Raw genomic sequence first — 22,115 nt, 5'->3', positions numbered from 1 at the left:
ACCTGTACATCAACAAAACAAGACGCTGTCGATGCAGTATCTGCTAGGTACGCCGTAAGCATCCTTGTCACGATCTAGTGGAAGGCTTCCCCAAGGCACGTCAGGAGAGATTTTCATGGTCTGAGGAGAAAGGTATAAAGGAGAGTCCCGAAATCAATGAGACTATCAGGCAAGCTTGAATAGCATACTGATGCAGTTGCGCAGGTATTACAAAGTTACAGTGTGATTGCCGTACATGGAAGCGATCCCCCATCCATCCATGGCAGCCGCCTCGACCATGCAGCCGCCTCAATTCATATTGGTCCCGAATTTATGCCACGATTCCCAACACATGCCACTGGGACCATACGACACGCTGCATTTGCTTGGATGCCCAGCAGTCTCCTGTTTCTTTATGGACGCAGTTAGTCCAAGTTGCAGAATTTTTTAATCTGAATACAGAGGAGGATCAGAACCAGATAGTTGAATAAAATATATGAAAGAACATATTTGCGTTGTTACAACAACAACAACGTTAGAACAAGGAGAAGTATTGTCTACTCAAACAAATAAAATTATAACTTTTTAGTCATTTGATCAAAATTTAAAACGATCTGAGATTAGTCTTTAAGCGGAAAAGTGTTTAACTTTGGTTCCTGTTAATAGTTATTACCTGCCAGACATATTAGTTGGTCACCGAACAAATGTTTAGCCACTATGTCAGGTAACATGGACTGGACGACAAAACAAAAATATTTCGTTGTAATCAGAATCATACATCGATGAAAATATCTAAAGATTCCTTAAAGAGTATTCAGGAAATATTACGTTGTGCAAGGGTTGTGGACCTAGTCACTCCTTTCCTTTTGGTTTAGTTGGTCACCGTACGATTTTTTTAGCTTTTGGATCATTATGTCAGGAATCGTAGTCTTGTCCACGAAGTATGCCGTTGTAATTATTATAACAAGGACTACCTTCAATGAAAATATCAAAACAATCCTCGAACAGCCCTCAAATTGCACTTAAGCAAAACTGTAAATTTGGTGAGGGAGTTGCCGGAAGAAGTTAACTGATGTAGTCAATATATGCCCTTTATGTTATTGAGCGAAATATTATACCTGTTCCAGAACCTGCAAAAATCTACAAATTTTTTTCCTTATGATATCGGAAAAATGGTACAAATTTGTAGATTCTTGCTGTTCTGGAACAGACCAATTATAATGTGAAAAGGTTGGACCAATGTCATTTACCATTTTCGGTAAATTTTGGAAGACCATCAGACAGACTATTATTATTTTCTTCATTATATCTAGAAAATATTTTGTGGTTCTTCGATTAAGCCCCCAATAGAAAGACATATGAATACAATCCCGATGGGCTACTGACATAACTCAAAATATGAAATGAAAATAAATTAGCAAAATTCTACCTGTCGTTTAGAATAATGTTATGTTTAATACTTTGTTCGATTTTTAAAGCACATGAATGTTCACTACCATAGCGCTCTTCTTAAATGATTACCAATCAATGTTCAATCTTAAACGTTTACTTTGTTTTGTTATATAAAATTTAATAAAAATTTTGGGCAAAACAATATTTTTTATTATTGAATATTTTTTATATTGATTCTCGTTCCTACCATAACTACGGTCTGTGGGCGTCCGTATTACCCAAATACAGAAAACCCGCAATGAAAACATCCCACTAAACAATTTTTTCCGAGGGCTCTGATATTAGATTCTTTTACGAGGTTTTCGAACATTTTGTCCGAAAATTTACGGATTTCTCAAAATTTCCCTTAGAAATTGAACAGATTTTCAGCAAGATTTCTTTTGAATTTCTGAGCACTTTCCTGTGCTTGATTTCGAAAATGTTCCGAGTAATCTGCACATACTCTAATGGGAAACTTTAATTCGTTTCTCTTTCTCACGAACAACTTTGCCGAACGTTCGTTAAGAGTTGATTTACGGCAAGGGAGAGTACTTGTTGTGTCTTCACGCTGTTGCTTGTTTTTTTAGTTACTAAGTGACAAAGACGGAACAAGTTTTTTGTGATGAAATTGGCACATGTTTTGCAATAAATGAAAGTTTAAGATTGTACACACATTTTCTAAAACGTTGTTTATAATATTGTTATTTCCATTTTAGATAAATCAAATAATAGGTCTGTCTGGTTACCCTAAAACTTGTAACATATTGTACCAATTTTTGCTGGAAGTCGTCTGTTAACACCAAAAGCCAGCGAAAGAGAGACATTTTAGCAGTTCTTTTACTGAGAGTTTGCAAATTCTTGCTAGTGAAATTTCTTGTAGCATGCACTTGCAACTCTTCTCCTTCCTGAAAACAATCAATCAGCTGTTTTTAATTATTCGGTTATTTATGTTTGTGAAAATTAAAAACAATTTTATTGTGGAAATATCAAGCCTAATTGTCATGGTAGAACAAGAAAAGGTAGCAGCAATACCCAGCTGACTGAACTGGGCTGTAATGTTAGTGTCAAATTCCATACGACATTTTATATATTTTTTTCTATGTTCGATGTATATTAGGGATATATATTTTTTGAAGAACAAATTTATTCATCAGAAAAAAAACTATTTCCTATAAAGACTCCTTCATATCATTGACATGTAACCTCCACCAGGTCCGAACGACATGCCGCAGACTGAAACACCGCTTATAGAGGCGGTACAATATTTGTTTGTATGTGTGTTATTTTGTTAAACTTGAAAAGAATAAAGCCCTAATAAACATGTGCTTTTTTGTTTTCAAAAGCAAACGATTGAAACAGCTTCTCTTTTTTCAATGAATTACCAGCGACCCCAAACATTTTTGCAAGAATTCTACTTTCTGCGAGAAATTATGCATTTAGTGGAATGATATGGAAACATTCAAATTGAAAATCTAACGAGTTTTCATTCATGTTGTTCAAAATATTCAGTCAAATGTGAATAATTATTAGTTTTTTAAATTCCAATAATATATAGACATTTCCTTATTTTGTTTACATGTACGTTGACACTAACGTTTACAAACAAAAACAAATTTCTATGTGGTTGTTGTTGAGTTGTATTTGTTGTAGTATTTACTTTACCTGTAGTGCGATTCTGTAACTTTTTTTAATAACGAACCGACATCGGTAGTTAACAAATATATTCGGTTGAGTTAACGAATGTGCTATTCTGTAACTTTATGTTAACGATTGTAGAAATCGTTAGCACATACGGACGAATATCGATAGACAGACAAATTGTCAAATATTATATTTTGATATTTATTAATTATTTTTGAATTAAAAATATTGTTTCTTCGCAAATACAGGCACAAATCGCGTAAGGGAGGAAGAAAGGTTCGCTTTTTGAAGAAATGCGCCTAACATAAGTATCTGCAAGTATTCCAACAATGCGTAACACAAGTCTTCTTTCAACTTCTAAAGCGTCAAGTGTGTATGTATGTATGTACTTCTAGGAGGTAAATAAATCTCATAGATTTTCGTGGTTTTATTCCAGGATATGAATAAACGTGTCATTCGCATCCACGTATTAGCTCGGCAAGGCATTATAAGTTAGAAGTGGGCAGGACAGTGTAATCAGAATCATTGGTCAAAAGGTCACTTTGAAGTTAATTGTATTTTTATGAATGTACAGATAAATAAATTTTTAACACCGCAATAAAACGAAGAGTTATTTTTGCCATATGAATATTTAGCTTTGAAATTTGACATGACTTAAACCCATACAATGATGTACGTGGATCCACGTTACCGTCATTTGAGTTTATATATTCACATATTCAATTCACGCCCACATCAAATGGAATTTCTCATAGCGTAGTGTATAAAAAGTTCGGAAATCCGAACATATACGACATTTTTAGCATTCTTATTATTAGTGATGCTGAGTTTAAATCTATAATATTACCACAGAACAAAGTAGGTTGTAGGAACACCATACACGTTTTGGCCTCGTAGAAAAATAGTATTAAGGGGATTGGTATAGCCTTGAGTTCTTTTGAAGATTTGTCTCTTTAATAATAAGAAAAGGGTAGCATGGGGCAGCTTCGCCACAGTTGCGCTTTCGTCTGCGCCGATTTAATTGATGCTACATGTAGATCCTCCAAGGGAAAGTTATGAGTTAATCGAAGATCTACAACTTTCTCTTTGGTGATCTTTATGCAGCTTCAATAAAATCGCCGCCGCCGAAAGCACAACAGTGGCGAAGCTTCCCTGTTATCCTACATAGTTAACCCTTATGTAAATGCCTTAAGAAGATTTTTCTCAATAAGGCGGAATTTACCTTGTGTACCGTCTTTATTGACATAGCATATGTTCATATAAAACGCCGTTGTTAAAAGAATTCAGCAAAATATTGCAATAATGTACTGTCGTTAAGACTTAACAACTACTTTTTTTTGGTTGTTAACTTAACAATAATTTTCGGTAATTAACGACAAAATTTACCGACAAAAATCGTTAAAATTGGTATACAGAATAGCACTTACCGAAAATTATCGTTAACTACCGACATTCGTCGTTAATTTTGTCGTTAAGGAGTTACAGAATCGCACTACTGGTTTGTTATACCATGCCTAATTGTATTGTTTTTTCGGAGAACAAAGTTGCAAAGTGGAAAAATTACTTTTCTTTGTCATTTTCTTTTTTATTTTAAATAAAATACAAAATTTTTGCTTCCTTTGGTTCTATTATTGGCGGAAAATTGTTCTGTTTTGGCAAGTCAGCTGATTGCTTGCTGGGAAGGTGTCTGTTTACTTGCTGGGCATTTCTTGCTGGGAAGGTAACCAGACAGACCTAATATCATATGGAATATTTGTTAGCAAGGTCTTTGCTTTATAATTTTATAAATGTACAATTCAGCGGGCAGCAGCCACATTGCAATAATACAAAGTTCAACAAATATTTTAAATGAAGTCCGATTTAGTTAGTGAGAAATTCGAATCATATCCGAATAAACATTGAGAATTTTGAGAGAAGATATTCAGAATATCTAATCAAACATCAGAATTGTTTCCGATTTTCGAATCTCAAAACAAATCTTCGAAAACAATTCTATTTCCTGCAGATTTTCGAATATTTCTTCAGAGCGTTGTCCGAAAATGTTACGACAATCAAAATTTCCCTCAGAATTTTTCACAAAATTTCTTTCGAATTTTAAACGAATTCGTGTGGAAACTCGATTTGTTCTTTTCGAATTCCCCTCGACAAAACGTTCCGAATTCTACGACCCGCTTCACACAAAAAAGTACATGTTTTGCGTGCGAATACGGAATCAGAAATGGAAACTTGTGCCGAGATTTCGTCCGAATTCGGTACGATCTCGGCAAAAATTGTTTAGTGGGATATGACATTTATTTCATTTGTAGAAACAAATAATGTTCTTCTACTAAAAAAATAAGTATTTTATGTTTTGTATTTGTTTTCGAAATACAAAACACTACAATATGTAAATTTGATTTTATTCAACTTGAAATTGTATCCGCTCGACGTACATATTTCGGTAGTACACGCGTTCTACTTTTGTGGTAAAAATGCTTTGGGCCATACGGACGTTATTTGGAATGGGCATAAAACGACAAACTAAACTGTCATTGCCACAGGCAGATTAATATTTTTTTTTCTCCTCAAAATATCGATCTAAATTTAGTAAAATATTCGAAATGGTTATTGGTATAATTAAAAACTAACACCTAAATATTAATTGATGACCATATTCATTGTAATATTTAGCACCCAATTGTATTGTGTATTATAACAATTAAATATGCCTATATTGGATATAAGATATCGGTCCCATTGAACTTAATATATGTTTCCTACTGATATTTACTATATGTTATGCATTATATGTCCGAGTATATTTTTAATTTATGGTTACAAACTAAATAAAATGTGTTGATTGCTGTTATGTACAGCCTACTCTAGTCTATGGATTCTAAATATGTATGTAAATAAATTGTATCTAATGTTCTCTATTAGTGTCTACAATAGAATTTATTAAATACCCTTCATCATTATCTTCCATTTCAATACTGCTGAAAACATAAAATAAATAAAAAATATTGAAATTTGAATTTTTGTGAAAAAGCGAGTTTGTTTTAAATAATAATTTAAAAAAATAATAATAAAAAAATAATGAAATTTTTTTTTGGTGGTCAGTTAACGCTAACCCTGCCACCCAAGCAATCTATGTTTCCATAGTAATTTTTATGGGGCCAAAGGTGAATTGTCATGATACTTCTCTAAAGACCACTATAACGAATTCTACAATAAATGAAATGAAAATTGGATCGTATTTTAATATAGCTATTATGGTCCATAATAAGTAATATCGGCCAAATATGCATATTGGATCCAAAATCTATCCGGTTTTCACATTTTTTTGTTGGATTCGTTTTTAGCCATAACAATTTTTTGGGTAGCCCTAATGTACATACATATGTACATATGTTCCTACAACATCAACGATTCATATTGGCTCAATGATATGGGACCTACTATTTCAGTCATGAAAATCTTCCACCACTTGTAGAGGTGCCGTAAACCATGCCGTTCGCAGTCTTTTTAGCGCTGGGTCCGAACGGCGTGTCTTATAACACCTCTTGTAGAGAAGCTTTTCATGACTGAAATAGTAGGTCCCATAGTTTTTGCATGGCTAAAATACCCAGTAAATGCAAGACAACATTATTCTGAGGGGATTTGCCATTTCCGAAAATGTTGATGTTTGGGTCAGTGATTGAATCGCAGACTTTCTGAGTGCAAAGCGGACGTGCTTGCCACTGCACCACAGTCGCTCCCGACATCATGGCACGTAGCTCCACGTTTTGGTATAGCCGCTATAACAACACTGTCAGATTTGTATTATACCCTCCACTATAGAAAGTATACTAAATGCCTCGACACATAAGAAGCATGGCATTCTTGCTTAAGTCATATCTGGTAAATGACCAAGACCAAGTTCGACCTAATTCAAATGTGATTCTGAAATCTTTTTATTAGGTCGAACTTGGATTTTAGTCTTTTATCAGATATGACATCAGCGAGAATCCCATGTTTCTTATGCGTCGAGGCCTTAAGTTTGCTTTTCCGGTCAAAAGAACTTATCTACGAAAAATTGTGGTCCATGTTTTGGTATAGCCACCACATAACGGTACCATCCGATTTTCAGATATTTTGATGTTTTTTATTATTCTATTTAGATTGAAATAGCAAAAAATTGGTATTGAGGGTCAAAAAAACTTATCTACTAAAACTCGACGGTTTACTGGTGATCCTTATGTAACCTATCGGACCCTCTACTGGTGTCGATCACTGCATAACACCGCTCGTTCTTGTAATGCCTTTTTGGCAATCTTAACGTAAGTTGATGGCGGCTCCTTTCCAATCTTAGTCTTCTAGAAGGTCCAGCATTTTCTTTCGAACTTCCCAATTCCATGTTTTGGTATAGCCCCCAAAAAACGGTACCGCCCGATTACAGATATTTTGACGTTTTTAGCTACATTTTCAGGCCGTAATTTTGAAGTTGGGGTTCTCTAGCCACAAAACTTCTTCGCTAAAAATCTTGGTCATAGGTCCATATTTTTGAATAGCCCCCATATAACGGTGCCACCCGAGTTCAGGTATTCTAAAATGGCTATAATTTGTCATTTAGGGTTGAAAGGTGTCAAAAAATTTCTCCATCAAGAATTGTGGACGTAAGTCCACGTTTTGAAATAGTCTCCATATAAGGGTACCACACGATTTCAGAAGAGTTTTTATACATTATCTATCTGAAGTTGCTGTAATTTGGAATTAAGGGCTCAAAGTTGTCAAAAAAACTTCTCCATTATAAATTTTAGGTCAACGTTTTTGTATAGCCCCCATAGAACTGTAGTGTCCAATTTAAGGTATTTTGAAGTTATTTGGTCTGTTCGAGAAATACTTTTCACTATTTATCGGTATCCTAAAGGAACAATAATTGTTGTTGTTATAAATTATTGTTATTGCAGCAAAAATTTTTAGATTCTTGCAGGTTCTGGAATCAGCCTAAGTTGGCTGAAATTTGGCATTTAGGGTTCCTAGTGGTCAACAAACGTCTCCGTCAAAAGTTTTTATCTATATTTTCGGGTAAGATTCGATGTCATTTGACATTTATGGCTGAAAATTTCTACATCAAAAATTGTGGACATAGGCCTACGTTGTTGTATTGCCTACATGGCGGAACAAGAATGTGTTGCATCAGCTGCCTAAATTCAGACCAAACGGCAAAATTTGTTCACATTGACTCATTATTGTGAATTGCTTGTTTTTGTATGTGATTTTATTCACAATAATAGGTTTGTCTGGTTACCCCATGGTGGAATAAGAAGCTGTTACATCAAATCATGTCAAACGTCAAATTTGCTCACAATAATGCATTACTGTGAATTGCTTGTTTACATTTTGTATGTGATTTTATTCACAATAACGCATTGTGACGCATGGAAGTCGTCTGTTAACACAAAAGTGCATTTTCTAGCAATCACTTGCAACTCTTCTTCTTCCTGCAAGCAATAAATCAGCTGTTTTTAATTATTCGGTGATTTATCTTTGTGCAAATTGTTTTGTTTTTTTTTTGCAGAACCAAGGTACAAAATGGAAAAATTATATTTTGACGGTCATTTTCTTTTTTATTTTTAATAAAATAAAAAATGATTGCTTTGGTTCCTTTATGGCGGACAAATTGTTCTGTTTTGGCAAATCAGCTGATTGCTTGCTGGGAAGCTGTCTGTTTACTTTTTACATTTTTCTTGCTCTCCGAGAAAGTTCTAGCTGGACAATTCTTGCTGGGAAAGTAATCACACAGACCTAATGTATTTTCACAGCTAGTACGATTATCAGCTGTTTTTGGCGTTACATCTTTACTATTGAGCCATGATGGCCTCCATATAACTGTATTGCATTTTCAAGATATTAGGTATTTGGGATTCCTAGTGGTCAAAAATCTTCTCCACCTAAATTTGTGGGCATTGGTATGTTTGTAACAGAAAGAAAGCTGGTTATTCCATAGTTCAGATGATTTCCTGGTGGAGGGTATAAAAAATTCGCTCGGCCGAACTTATCGCTTTATTATGAGGGATTTCTTTGAAAAAATTTCATGAAATTATGCGTCCCTAGATCGATTTCATTTCATGAAATGTTGTCAATGAAACCAAGCTATTGTGGACCGGGACTAACTTTGCTTTGAAAAAATTATGGACATAAGTCTACCAAAATAGCAATAAGAACCAAAATAATATTTGTATCAGAATGATCACCCCATCTACCCCAACCCATTTTGTCGTTTTATCTGAAAATTGACTTTTATCCTTTCTCCTTGATTGATAACTAACCTATAAAGTCTTCAACCGATAACTCAATTAAAATAGCTCTAACGGATATTCCATCAACATATCACCTGTTTTTTATATATAGAAAATCTTAAAAATCGTATATAGATAGAAGATATTTATCATATAACTGCCTATGTAGATACAACGCAAAATTGTCATAAATTTAAAAAAAAATACCTCAAAATTATGTTGGCAATTGTTAAAACAAATAAACGGAGTTAAAAATGCATATCAAATGGGTTAATAAAAAAAACTTGTGATGAAAAACAAAACAAAAATACAAAGTGATATGTGAAATGTGGACAAATAGGATTTGTTCTGTGATCTTACGTATCATCATCGTCACCGCTAGAATTTTTATTTCCAAGAAAGAAAAAACGAGAGGAGACACAAAGAAAAAAAGAAGAGAAAAAAGAAATAATAACATATACACATGTCCATATACATAGAAGAGAATGTGAGATAAGGGAAATGAAAGGCAAACACACTGAAATATAACAATTACAAGATAACAGGAAACGGAAAATAAGGCATGCTAGAACATGGAAATAACTCATCACTACAAAGTTAGTAAGAAAGAGAGTAACATTTTTTTACATGCAAAGTCCCAAAACAAGGCATGCATCTCTCTCTTTGTCAGGAAAATAACACATTTTATCAAAGTAAAAAATAAAAACTTCGATAAGACTAAAACCACATTTTCCTCTTGTACTTACCTTCCTGATGCAATATCAACACATTCCTTCCAGCGGGCCTCTTGTTCTTGACGTCCTGTCAAGGCGGTGGCATATTGCAGTTGACGTTTGCGGAATTCCTCGGACAAGAAGGCAACCGAAAAGGCATGTATACGCCACATCATATAATTTGCAATCGTACGTTTGGGTGTACGTTCCAAAAGTTTACCCAATTCTTCCATAAAACTGGGCACGGATAAATTGATAACCTCATTTTCATCTACTTTCAAACCTTCAGGCAACAGGGCGGTGATGTAGTCCAACCATTCTACATAAGGATAGGCTTCTTGGATTTCTTTAATGGTTCTCAAATTGTACAAATCGTTGGAGTTACGTCTCTTTTCATTGGACCAGGAGATCTGTGAAAAGGGTGGGGAATGTTATTTCCGAACTTTATGTGAGTTTTTCGTTGTCTATACTTACATTTGCCAAATCCATTTCGAATTGCAAAGACTCTGCCAATTCCTTGGTGGCCTTATCCTTGTCAGCACCAAACAATACAGCCATATCAACCATATATTCATAGTAGGCCTTGACCAGGGTCTCATTGAAGCCCTTGATCAAATATTCACGACTTAGGCCGATTGAAGATTGATCCAACTGTAAATGAAGAAGGGAAGAAGAAATTTAATCAAAGTTTGATGGTAAATGATATGTTAAAGCCTAAAAGTATGCCACCCTTTTTGTGATTTCTTCAATTTCAGGGACGGGATGTCGGAATTGTTAAAAAATACTAAAGGCATTTATCGGAAGTGGTGCTTTTAAGAGATACCCTTTATAAAAAAGTAACTTATATTTACATTTTAAGGATAATAATAGCGCGTGGGGGCCACCGTGGTGCAATGGTTAGCACGTCCGCCTTGCACTCAGAAGGTCTGCGGTTCGAATCCCAGGCCAAGCAACATCAAATTTTCAACGGTGGCAAAATTCCCCCTCAGTAATGCTGGCGACATTTCCTGAGTATTTAAGCCATGAAAAACTTCTCTACAAGTGGTGTCGTAAGACACGCCGTTCGGACTCGGCGATAAACAGTAGGTCCCATATCACTGAGCAAATATGAATCGGCGTGCACTCATTGATATGAGAGAAGTCTCCCTTGTCCCATCTGGGATGTTTGTGGAACAATTATTCTTATTATTATAATAGTGCGTTTACATTATATTGGATTTAGTTAAACCAGTGGATTTATTTTCCCAATTTCATTGCATATATGTACGTCAAATAACCCAACAAAAAGCTCTTATGTAAACATGACCCATGATCTTTTCATATCATCTGTAACAAAATCCAAGCAGTACGTTTTTGTCTTCTAGGATCCCTAAAGGAGTATTTAACACGATGCGAGAAGTATTGAAGGAATGGACCGATACAGACCATCTAGGAACTTGACTAAAGTTTGAGAATCACTTCTTTTTGCAGTTATCGTGTCCATCTGTCATTTCAGTTGGTCGCCGAAGAACTTTTTAAAGCTTTTGGACCATTGCCTCTGGAAGTATTCACTTGTCCATGATAAAAATTATGACATTGCAATTAGAACCACTATGATTACCTTCGGTGAAGGTAATATTTGAACTTTTGTGAGGGAGAAACCCGAATATTTGGGACTTGATGTAAGTTTGGAACGAATAATTTGTAAAATTTCGAACTTTCTATTTCTTTGACCAATTTTGTTGGTTCCTACAGCTTTTTGGCCATTATCTCAAAAAGCAATGGTTTTGACCTCGAAACAATTTAATCATTGTAATAAAACTCGGGTGCCACCGTGGTGCAATGGTAAGCACGCCCGCCTTGCACGCAGAAGGTCGGTGGTTCGATTCCCCGGCCAGGCAACACCAAACATTTTTCAACGGTGGCAAAATACCCCTCAGTAATGTTGTCGACATTTCCTGAGTATTTCAGCCTTGAAAAACTTCTCTATAAGTGGTGTCTTAGGACACGCCGTTCGGACTCGGCGATAAACAGTAGGTCCCATATCATTGAGCTAAATATGAATCGGGGTGCACTCATTGTTATGAGAGAAGTCTCCCTTGTCCCGTATGGGATGTTGTGGAACAATGTTTTTGTTTTTTTTAAAACTCACCGGGACTACCTTCAATAAACCGATCCTCAAACAGCCCTTAAACTGCACATAATCGAAAATTTTCAACTTTTATGGGAGGGGTACTTATATAGACCTTCTTGGAACATGTTTGCACATTTGGAAGAAATGTTACGGTTTTTAAAGTTTCGGCCAAAGCGGATATTCAATTCGTACATTATAGTGCTCCTCACCCAGTTTAGTTGGTGCCGACAGGAGTTTTGAGCTGGAGTTTTTGGACCATTATCGTAGGAGGTGTGGACTGGTTCCCGAAAGGAGATAAGAAACACAAGGACTATCTTCGAAGAAAAAAATTAAACAATCACCGCCCAGAGATTATTCAGCGCTTAAAATAAAATGTTGCACTTTTGTTGGGAAGGTACCGTAAGGAGTTGTCTGATACTACGATTTGCAAAGTTCCGGTCAAAAATCCACGTACTTGATTTGTTTTAAATCCTCGTCTTTGAATTTTTTGAAATCGCCTTGCTATATTTGTTGTAAAAAATCCCCATCCTTGATTTTTTTTTTTTAAAAAAATCCCGACCATTATTTTTTTTAAAAATCCTCGTCGTTGAATTTTTAATAATCCACTTCGTTGATTTGTTTTTTAAATACACGTCGTCGATTTTTTTTTCGTTGCTTTATTTTTAAATCCACGTCGTTCATTTTTAAATCCACGTTCTTGATCTTTTTTTAATCCACGCCCATGATTTTGTTTTAAAAATCCCGTCCTTAATTTTTTTAAAAAATCCACATCCTTGAATTTGTTTAAAAAATGCAAGCCTTCATTTTTTACAAAATCCAAGTCCTTGATTTTTTTTTTTAAATCCACGTTCTCGAAAAAGTATTTTTAAAAAAATCCACGTCCTTAAAAATATTTTTTACAAAATCCAAATCCTTGAACAAAATATTTTTTTAAAGAAAATACCCTTCATTAAAAAAAATCCTTAAAAAAACCAAACCCTCGAAAAAGTATTTTTAAAAAAATCCACGTCCTTAAAAAATATTTTTTACAAAATCCAAATCCTTGAACAAAATATTTTTTTAAAAAAATCCACGTCATTGAAAAAATATTTAAAAAAACCAAACCCTTGAAAATTTTTTTTTAAATTCAAGCACATGAAAGAGCTTTTTTTAATTCACGTCCTTGAAAAAATTGTAAATCTTCGTTCTTCATAAAATATATATTTTCTAAATCCTCGTCCTTGAAAAAATATTTTTTTAAAAATCCACGTCATTGAAAAAATATTTAAAAAAACAACACACTTGAAAAAATATTTTTTTAAAAAAATCCATGTACTTGAAAAGGTTTTTTCAATTCACGCCCTGACATTTTTAAATCTACAATCTTGACAAAATATTTTTTTTTAATCCACGTCCTTGATTTTTCCTAAACCCACAATCCCGAAAAAAATATTTTTTAAAAAACCACGACTTTGACAAAACATGTTTTTCAATCCACGTCCACATTTTTTTAAAATCCCCAATATTATTTTTTTTAAGCCCACTTCGTCCAAAAATTATTTTTCAAAAAATCCACTTCCTCGAAAAAGTGTTTTCTAAAAAATCCACGTCCTCGAAAAAGCATTTTTAAAAAAATCCATGTCCTTGAAAAAATATTTTCTAAAAAATACACGTCCCTGAAAAAATATTTTTTAAAAAATCAACGTCCTTGAAAAAATATTTTTTAAATCCACGTGCTTCAAAATATTTTTTAAAAAATCAAAGTCCTTGATTTTCTAATAAAAAATCCAGGTCCTCGAAAAAGAATTTTTAAAAAAAAATCCACGTCCTTAAAAAATATTTTTTACAAAAACCAAATCCTTGAAAAAAATATTTTTTTAAAAAACCCACGTCCCCGAAAAAATATATTGTTTTTAATGCACGTCCTTGAAAAAAAAATATAAATCCACGTTCTTGAAAAAATATATTTTTTTAAATGCTCGTCCTTGAAAAAATATTTTTAACAAAAAAAAATCGACGTCATTGAAAAAATATTTAAAAAACACATCCTTGAAAAAATATTTTTTAAAAAATCCAAGTACTTAAAAAAAGGGTTTTTTAATTCACGTCCTTGACTGTTTTAAATTGATTTTTCCTAAATCCACAATCTTGAAAAAAAACCCATTCTTAATTTTTTTTTTTTTTAATTCTCTTCCTTCATAAGGTATTTAAAAAAAAACACGTCTTTGAAAAAGTATTTAAAAAACAAAAAAAAAAAATCCACGTCCACAAAAAATATTTTAATATTTTATAAAAATTATAAAGTCCTCGAAAACGAATTTTTAAAAAAATCCACGTCCTAAAAAAATATTTTTTACAAAAACCAAATCCTTGAAAAAAATATTTTTTTAAAAAACCCACGTCCTCGAAAAAATATATTGTTTTTAATGCACGTCCTTGAAAAAAAAAATATAAATCCACGTTCTTGAAAAAATATATTTTTCTAAATGCTCGTCCTTGAAAAAATATTTTTTACAAAAAAAAAAATCGACGTCATTGACAAAATATTTAAAAAACACATCCTTGAAAAATATTTTTTAAAAAATACAAGTACTTAAAAAAGGGTTTCTTAATTCACGTCCTTGACTTTTTTAAATCTACAATCTTGACAAAATATTTTTTTTTTAATCCACGTCCTTGATTTTTCCTAAATCCACAATCTTGAAAAAATATTTTTTAAAAAATCCACGAGTTTGATAAAACATTTTTTTAATCCAAGTCCTACATTTTTTTTAAATCCCCATTCTTAATTTTTTTTAAATTCACTTCCTTCAAAAGGTATTTAAAAAAACACGTCTTTGATAAAGTATTAAAAAATAAACAAAAAATCCACGTTCAAAAAAATAATTTTTTTAAAAAAATCCAAGTCATTGAAAAAAATATTTTCTAAAAAATCCACGTCCTTAAAAAAGTATTTTTTAAAAAATCCACGTCCTTGAAAAAATATTTTTCTATCCACGTCCTTGAAAAAAATTTTTTAAAAAATCTTTGTCCAACAACTGAACAATTGTTTTTTTAATCCTTGAAATAATTGTTTATTTTAAAAAATCCTTGTCTTTGAAAATTTTTTTCTAATCCTTGAAAAATTGTTTATTTTAATCCTTGAAAATTTTTTTATTTTAAATAATCTGTGGCCTTGAAAATATATTTTTTTAAAGATCCGCGTCCTTGAAAAATTGTTGTTTTTAATCCTTGAAAAAAATTGTTTATTTTAAATAAACTGTGGCCTTGAAAAAATATTTTTTAAAAAAATCGCCGACTTTGACAAAACATTTTTTTAATCCTCGTCCTTGATTTTTTTGAATCCGCAATCTTGAAAAAATATTTTTAAAAAAATCCATTTCCTCCAAACAGTATTTTTTAAAAAAGTATTTTTAAAAAAGCCCCACTTCCTAGAAACAGTATTTTTTAAAAATACACGTCCCCGAAAATGTTTTTTTTTTTTTTTAAATCCATGTCCTCGAAAAAATATTTTTAAAAAAATTCACGTCCTTGAAAGAATTTTTTTTAATCCACGTCCTTGAAAAATATGTTTTAAAAATCCTTGTCCAACAATTGAACAATTGTTTTTTTAGTCGTTGAAATAAATGTTAATTTAAAAAAAAACCTTGTCTGTGGAAAATTTGTTTTTTTTAATCCTTGAAAAAATTGCTTAATTTAAAAAAATCCTAGTTTTTGGAAAAATTGTTTACTTTAAAAAAATCATTGTCTTTGGAAAAATTATTGTTTTTATCCTTGTCCTTGAAAATATTGTTTATTTTAAATAATCCGTGGCCTTGAAAAAATGTTAAAAAAAACACGTCCTTGAAAAACTATATCTTTAAATTTGCGTCCTTGAATATTTTTTTTAAATCCACGTAAATATCGGTAAAAATTTCAAAACGATTTTCGAACAGTCATTAATTAAATAGGACATAATCAACCATTTTAAAACCTTTGCAAGAAAGGTACCCGAAGGAGAGTAACGATGTAGTCCATCTCCGAACTTAATCTACGTTTATATATGTTTGTGTTCGAATACCATACTCACATCAATAATACGTTTGGTACTGTTTTTCAAATCGACACCAATCGAGAAATCCACAATGTAATCCATGCTGAAACCAAGACGACGGAATTTCTTTACAGTTTCTTGCCATGTCCAGGTATTTTCGGGATCCCAAGCATCGCCAACAATGACAGGCCAACCACCCAATTTAGCGGCAACTTCCTTAATGGGTTTGGCACCCATTGATTCGATTAAAGCTGAAAAAAATAAAACAATTTATAAATTTCGATACATAAAAACTCCCACCCCTGACTCTCACTTTTATTCATGCAAGCCTTGTACAAGGCATTTGGTAAACGGAAATGTTTAGGATCGGTTTCAGGGCGCTCTTCGGCCACAATATCTTTAAGTTGTTCTTGTAATTTATCCGAAATGATAGAGAATGTGTTAACGGCCACTTTGTCATCGGGAATATTTGTCTCTTCAATATAGGTACCGCAAGCGAAACGATAGAAATCATCGCATGGTTCAATTTCGGTTTTCATTTTACCCAAAACCGCCGAAGCAGTGTGTATACATTCCGATGTCAAACAGACATCATCGATGTCTTTTACGCCATGACCTCCAAAAGGTTTGTTAGGTGTATGAGGTACTTGATTGTGTGTGGGTTTTGAGGTTCCGCCATGTAATGCCAAATTCACGGGATCTTCTGGTTTGAGTTCTGCAAAAGAATAAAAGAGAGATTTTGTGGTTAATACAAGTTCTGAGAAAATAAGTTATAATCGGATGCACGGCTATAAAAAATCCATTTTTAATATACATACACAAAAAATAATAATCTTATAATCAATTCGTATGATTGTACCCACAATCTTTTGGGCCATCCCGGGCAGTATAGACTTGTCTCCGAAAAAAACATATCGGTGTAATCAGAACCACTACGACTATCTTTGGTAAAAATCCCAAATCGAGTATCAAACAGCCCTAAATGTGCATTTACATGATTTTTTGAACTTTTTTGGGGTAGGTAGAAGAAAAATATACTCCAAATACGCTACAGCTCCACCTATATTTCAAATTCAGCGTTATAATGGAGCGAATTGACCGTGGAAGATAAATTTATGAACATATTTTTAGGCGGAATATTGAAATAAATATCGCAGGAAACAGCATACCAAAATATTTGAAAACGCTACGAATTTTTGATGTTGTTACCGGTTTCGGATCCGAATTCTGAGCTACATGATTTTGTAGCAAAACATCGGAAGGAGATCTTATGTTTCTATCGAGACTTCATTTCGAAATCGAAGATATAATTGTGGGAAATTTGGAAGGACATTTTTATGCTCTTGGCTTTTAGGCTAAGTATACGATTAAAAATGTGTCTCATCCAAAAAATGTTTTTTAAACCCAAGTGAAATCCGTTTCAGGTAATTTTGAGTTGTTTCCTCCGTTTGCCAGGTTGATAGACTGATGCTCTAGAAGAAAAAATGCTCCAAATATGCTACAGCTCCATCTATATTTTAAATTAAGCATTGTAATGGAACGAATTGTCCATGGAAGACTATTTCATGAGCATATTTTTCGGCGGAATATTGAAATAATATCGCCTTAGCCAGAAAACCAAACTATCCGAATGTTGTTACAGGTTTCGGATCCGAATTCTAAGCGACATGATTTCGATGCAAGACCTCGGATGGAAATCTAATGTTTAGGTGTAATATAATGGATGTAGGGAATGGCTATATTTCCGAGGATGTTCTGGTTTCAGTCGATTCCAGGATTACTGCGATATAATAACATCTGATAATCTCTAACTTTGTTGTCGGAATACGCTGCATCTAAAGGGGAGTACACACTAACAGTCAAAACTGACAGTCAACGTACTTTTAGGACAATTTTCCGGCAAATAACAACTTTTATTTAGCTAAAAACGTTTGAAATACAATACTTACGGTATTATTTAGAGATTACAAAAGAAATTTTTCAGTTAGGCTTTGATATTTACGAAATAGACCTCGATGACTGTCAGTTTTGCTTGTCAATGTGTACTATACTTAACACCAAATGTTGTTCTTCAGCGCCCCGAAAATGCAACATTCCTGCACACCGGCTCAGAGAGCGGCCATTTCCTCAGGTAATCCTTGTTACATACCTGGTTGGTCAAATACCCAAAATTAGACCAAATTTTCCAACAGGTGATAGGACAAGCAAATGAGGGCGTTAAGCTTCGTCGTATGAATCCTAAATACCCAAGATTTGGGCAGCTAACTCTTGAAGTCAACAGGTAAGCTGGCAATCATAAGCGGAATAAGTAGCTAGCTGACCTGAAGAAATGCCACATTTGTCCAGGATTGAGCAAATCGCGGACAAGGGGTAAATCACTCTCGAAACCGGGAAAGAAAGATGATAGAACGGCTGTCACTTTCAACGGCGTGACAGTGACAGAGCCGAAGAGATGGGCGTGTTACCGACAGTTTATAGAGCACCCTGAGAGTGATAGGGCGAAGAGGAGCGTGCTAGGCCGTATAAGAGCCCTCTCAGCCGATGATGTACCACCACAATTTATGATGAACGATGTTGCAGATGCCATCTGAAACGTGAAATTAACCACAGCGTTGGGGTCAAAGGGAATTTCATTGGTAATGCTTAAGAAACTGTATGACTTGTTGACCTCTTACCAAGCAATAGGCAGGTCTGTGAAAAGCTATGTGCCGTCAGTGTGATATCCACCAGTCGACTATCTTCATTAGGAGGTGAAGACTACTGGTGCATCAGCACAACATGATGGTGTCAATGCAGTACCTCCTTGGGTGTTATCAAAGTGAGCATCCCTGCAACAATTTTCTGGACAGGCTTCCCCCACCCAAGCACGTGAGGAGAATTCTTCAAGATCTAGAGAGAGAGGTTCAAAGGTGCAAAGGAGAACCTCTAGATCAACGAGCATATCAGGCAGGCTTGGGTAGCATTCGCTCTGAGTTGAGTATTTGACAAGTGTCCTCAAGTTCCACCCATATTGTTCCAGAAACCTGGAAAGTTGCCAGGATAATGCCGTTACTAAGGCCAGGCAAAGATTCCAGCAGTGGTGAATCGTACAGGTCGATCCCTCCTGCCGCCAGTAAAGAAGATTCTAGAGGCCCTAATCCTTCCCATGATTTAAAACAGTTTCCCAGTGATCCAACATCAGCATGGACTACGGAAAATGCACAGCACCATATCCACACATATAAGTCGAGAACTTAACCAAAACAGGCCGTGCGATAAAACAGTTATGGTGACTTTTGACATTTCGAAGGGCCTCCATACCTTGTCAAGATGAGGTTATAAAGAAGACCTCCCTCCGGCCATGTTTGTAGCGTTGGCAAATCAACTCATGTGAGGACACCAGTCGTATGTGGAATTCTGAAATACGATTTCAAAGACCCATAGAGTGAAATAGGAATTTCCCCAAGGCGGGGAGATATCTTCAGAAATGTTTAACATCTATCTTCTTCCATAATTCCACATCCTCCAGACGGTATAGAGCTCGTAATGTATGAGGGTGATTGTACGATCCTACGATCCCTCCATCTTGGTAACTCCCTCAAAAAATTTCTGAATTGTGTCGCAAGTGCAGTTTAATGGCGGTTCGCGGATTGTCTTGAAATTTTCATCGAAGCTAGTCCTTGTGGTTCTAATTACAATGATACTATTTTCCCGTGGGCAACTACATGCTTCCTACAATTGTTAACCAAAGTAGCTGTAATTTGACATTTGGGGTTACTAGTGGTTACAAAACTTCCCCACCAAAAATTGCCAATATAGGTCCATGCTAAGTTATAGCCTCTATATAAGGGTACCTCCCGCTAAAATTTTTAACCGAACTAGCTGTAATTTGACTTTTGAAGTTCTTGGGGGTCACAACACTTCTTCACCAAAAAGTGTCAAGATAGGACCATTTTTTCCACAGAAAAATAGTCCTGAGGCTCTTAGGTTTTTTTCTGTAGAAGAAAACAGAGGTTCACAGGATATTTTTTATAGAAAAAAATAGTCCTGAGGTTCCCAGGAATTTTTTTCTATAGAAAAAAGTAGTCCAGAGGTTCGAAGGATTTTTTTCTATAGACAAAAATAGTCCTCAGGTTCTCAGGAATGTTTTCTATAGAAAATATAGTCCTGACGTTTTCAGGAATTTTTTTCTATACAAAAAATAGTCCTGAGGTTTTCAGGAATTTTTTCTATAGAAAAAATTGTTCTAAGGTTCTCAGGAATTTTTTTCTGTAGAAAAAATAGTCCGGAGGTTCTCAGGAATTTTTTCTATAAAAAATAGTCCTGAGGTTCTCAGGAATTTTTTTCTGTAGAAAAAAATAGTCCGGAGGTTCTCAGGAATTTTTTTTTCTATAGAAAGAAAATAGTCCTGAGATTCTCAGGATTTTTTTTGTTTTGAAAAAAAAAACAGTAATGAGATTCTCAGGATTTTTTTTGTTTTGAAAAAAAAAAAACAGTAACGAGATTCTCAGGATTTTTCTATAAAATTTTTTTTTCTACAGAAAAAAGTCCTGAGGTTCTCAGGAATTTTTTTTCTATAGAAAAAAATAGTCCTCAGGTTCTCAGGAATGTTTTCTATAGAAAATATAGTCCTGAGGTTTTCAGGAATTTTTTTCTATACAAAAAATAGTCCTGAGGTTTTCAGGAATTTTTTCTATAGAAAAAATTGTCCTGAGGTTCTCAGGAATTTTTTCTATAAAAAAATAGTCTTGAGGTTCTCAGGAATTTTTTTCTGTAGAAAAAAATAGTCCGGAGGTTCTCAAAAAATTTTTTTTTGTATTTGTAAAAATAGTCCTGAGTATCTCAGGGTTTTTTTTCTATAGAAAAAAATAGTCCTGAGCTTATCAGGAATTTTTTCTATAGAAAAAAATAGCCCTGGGTTTCTCAGGAATTTTTTCAATAGAAAAAGATAGCCCTGAGGTTCTCAGAAATTTTTTCTATAGAAAAAAATAGTCCTGAGGTTCTTAGGAATTTTTTCTATAGAAAAAATAGTCCTGAGGTTCTTAGGATTTTTTTGTATAGAAAAAAAATAGTCCTGAGGTTATCAGGATTTTGTTTTAGAAAAAAAAAATAGTTCTGATGTTCTCAGGAATTTTTTTCTATAGTCCTGAGGTTCTCAGGAATTTTTTTCTATAGAAAAAATAGTCCTGATATGTTCGGATTTTTTTTTTTCTATAGAAAAAGATAGTGCTGAGGTTTTCAGTATCTTTTTCTATAGAAAAAAATAGTCCTGAGGTTTTCAGGATTTTTTTCTATAGAAGAACTTAGTCCTGATGTTCTCAGGAATTGTTTTTCTATAGCAAAAATAGTCCTGAAGTTCTCAGAACTGTTACCGATTTTCGGTGGTCAAAAAACTTTTCCACCTTAAATTGTGGGCATTTGTATTTACGTACCAGAAAAAAATTAATTATTCTATAAAAGTTCAGAATATTTCATGACGGAGGTTATAAAAAGTTCGGCCTGGCCGAACTTATCGGGTTTTCCTTGTTCTTTTCTTAGATGTATTCCTTATCATAGATCCATTTAAAATATCTTAGCATATCCAACTTACCCTCAGCCATGTGATTTGTGAGTAAAACAAAACATAAACCCGCTATGAGACCAATAACAGCGAGGCAGGCAAATATTGAAATCAAGGTTAGGCATCTTTCCAGTGTGGTACGTCTACGCCACCAATTGGGATTTCTGGAAAAACAAGAAGAAGAAGAAGACAAATAAGCAAATCATTAGTTAAACGTTGACAAATATGCTAAATAAGTAAATAAAGTTAATAACCCTTAGATGTGCGCTGCCTTTACTCCTCCTCCTCTTTCCGCAATGCAATTTCCTTTCGGTTTGGAAAAAACCCAAACCTATCCAACAGTTTAACCACCTCCTAGCATAACCAAACAACAACAGATGATACCGATGCAGATAATGTTTTGAAGTAGAAAGAGCAACAACAACAA

General features: G+C 34.0%; 1 protein-coding gene across 8 annotated transcripts in view; it reads right to left on the bottom strand.

The window, feature by feature from the left end:
* Positions 1–22,115, bottom strand: part of Nep2 (M13 family metallopeptidase neprilysin 2) — a 96,644-nt gene that overhangs the window by 5,337 nt on the left and 69,192 nt on the right. For 4 of the 8 annotated variants that reach the window (XM_073984112.1, XM_073984119.1, XM_073984129.1 and 1 more), the window contains exons 3-8: positions 21,719–21,852; positions 16,463–16,864; positions 16,186–16,400; positions 10,499–10,675; positions 10,058–10,434; positions 9,672–9,689 (exon numbers count right to left, since the gene is read on the bottom strand). In XM_073984112.1, the coding sequence (XP_073840213.1) occupies positions 9,672–9,689; positions 10,058–10,434; positions 10,499–10,675; positions 16,186–16,400; positions 16,463–16,864; positions 21,719–21,852 (1,323 nt within the window). The remainder of the gene's footprint in view (positions 1–9,671; positions 9,690–10,057; positions 10,435–10,498; positions 10,676–16,185; positions 16,401–16,462; positions 16,865–21,718; positions 21,853–22,115) is intronic. The other 4 variants (XM_073984149.1, XM_073984159.1, XM_073984169.1 and 1 more) reach the window with 1 other exon arrangement.

The sequence above is a fragment of the Musca autumnalis genome, unplaced genomic scaffold (assembly GCF_047663935.1).
Source record: "Musca autumnalis isolate F117 unplaced genomic scaffold, ASM4766393v1 scaffold_1, whole genome shotgun sequence".
NCBI lineage: Eukaryota > Metazoa > Arthropoda > Insecta > Diptera > Muscidae > Musca > Musca autumnalis.
This window is presented reverse-complemented; position numbering and strand designations above follow the sequence as displayed.